We start from the raw sequence: 1,398 nt of genomic DNA, 5'->3' as shown, positions 1-1,398 counted from the left end.
CTGACTTTTGGTTTTAGGACTATCTACTTTGACCTTCCAGTCATCGACAACACAGGTTTGGGAGAGAGCCAAATCCTCAGCATTACAAAAAGAACGATTGTATTTTCATCATCATACCCAAGAAATATAGATTAAATTTTCGTTGGGTTCTCATGATTTGAACCACTGAACTAGAATGTGTTAAGTAACAAAGCTTCTTTTATATAACTGTATCTAAATCAATGGAAAGAGATAACAAAACCAATATTGTCTCTGAGTTCATCCTTCTGGGACTCTCCACTAGGCCTGAGGACCAAAAACCACTCTTCATCCTCTTCCTCACCATTTACCTGATTACTCTAGCAGGGAACCTGCTCATCATTCTGGTCATCCACTCTGACCCTCATCTCCAGACTCCAATGTATTTTTTCTTGAGTTTTCTGTCATTAACTGACGTTTGCTTCACTACAACTATTGTCCCCAAGATGCTAGTGAATTTTCTGTCAGAAAAAAAGACCATCTCCTATGCAGGGTGTCTGACACAAATGTATTTTCTCTATGCCTTGGGCAACAGTGATAGCTGTCTTCTGGCAGTAATGGCCTTTGACCGGTATGTGGCCATCTGCAACCCCTTCCACTATGTCACCATCATGAACCATCATCGATGTGCCCTACTAGTGACCTTCTCTTGCTCCTTTCCTCACCTCCATTCACTTCTGCACACACTTTTACTTAATCTTCTGACCTTTTGTGACTCCAATGTTATTCACCACTTTCTCTGTGACCTCAGTCCTCTGATAAAATTATCTTGCTCTTCTACATTTGTCAATGAGATTGTGATAGTGACAGAAGGAGCTCTTGTTTTGGTCACCCCCTTCCTATGCATTGCCTTTTCCTACATCAGAATCCTCATCACAGTTCTCAAGATACCTTCTGCTGCTGGGAAATGCAAAGCCTTTTCCACTTGCGGTTCTCACCTCACTGTGGTAATTCTCTTTTATGGAAGTATCTTCTATGTGTATTTACAGCCTGTGTCAACTTACACTGTCAAGGACCATATAGCAACAATTATCTACACAGTTTTGTCATCTATGCTAAACCCTTTCATCTACAGCTTGAGAAACAAAGACCTGAAGCAGGGTCTGAGGAAGCTCATAAGCAGAAGGAGAATCTAAGTAGCATCTCTTGACAAACTCAAAAGTGTGCCTTACTTATGCCTGTCTTGTTTCTGCTGTTCTCGGTAAACAAAGTCAGAGTTTAGCATTTTTAATGTATGTATGACAAGGCTATGGGGGACATTTATAACCAATGAGGTAATCTGTGATGGCTATCAGCTATTCCTGCACCTATGTAAGTAAGATGTTCTTACTCTCTATTTCTCTCCCTTCTCATTATCTGTATTCTCATATTTCAAAAAAT

The 1,398-nt window shown here is 40.3% G+C and overlaps 1 protein-coding gene across 1 annotated transcript; it reads left to right on the top strand.

Annotated features, from left to right (window-relative positions):
• Window positions 1-221: 221 nt before the first annotated feature.
• LOC116900138 (olfactory receptor 1L8-like) lies at window positions 222-1,154 on the top strand. Its single transcript, XM_032901912.1, has one exon. It carries the CDS (start codon window positions 222-224, stop codon window positions 1,152-1,154), a length of 933 nt encoding a protein of 310 aa, XP_032757803.1.
• The last annotated feature ends 244 nt before the right edge of the window (window positions 1,155-1,398 follow it).

Source organism: Rattus rattus, chromosome 5 (assembly GCF_011064425.1).
Source record: "Rattus rattus isolate New Zealand chromosome 5, Rrattus_CSIRO_v1, whole genome shotgun sequence".
Classification (NCBI taxonomy): domain Eukaryota; kingdom Metazoa; phylum Chordata; class Mammalia; order Rodentia; family Muridae; genus Rattus; species Rattus rattus.
The sequence above is the reverse complement of the archived record's forward strand: the minus strand, read 5'-3'. Positions and strand labels throughout refer to the sequence as shown.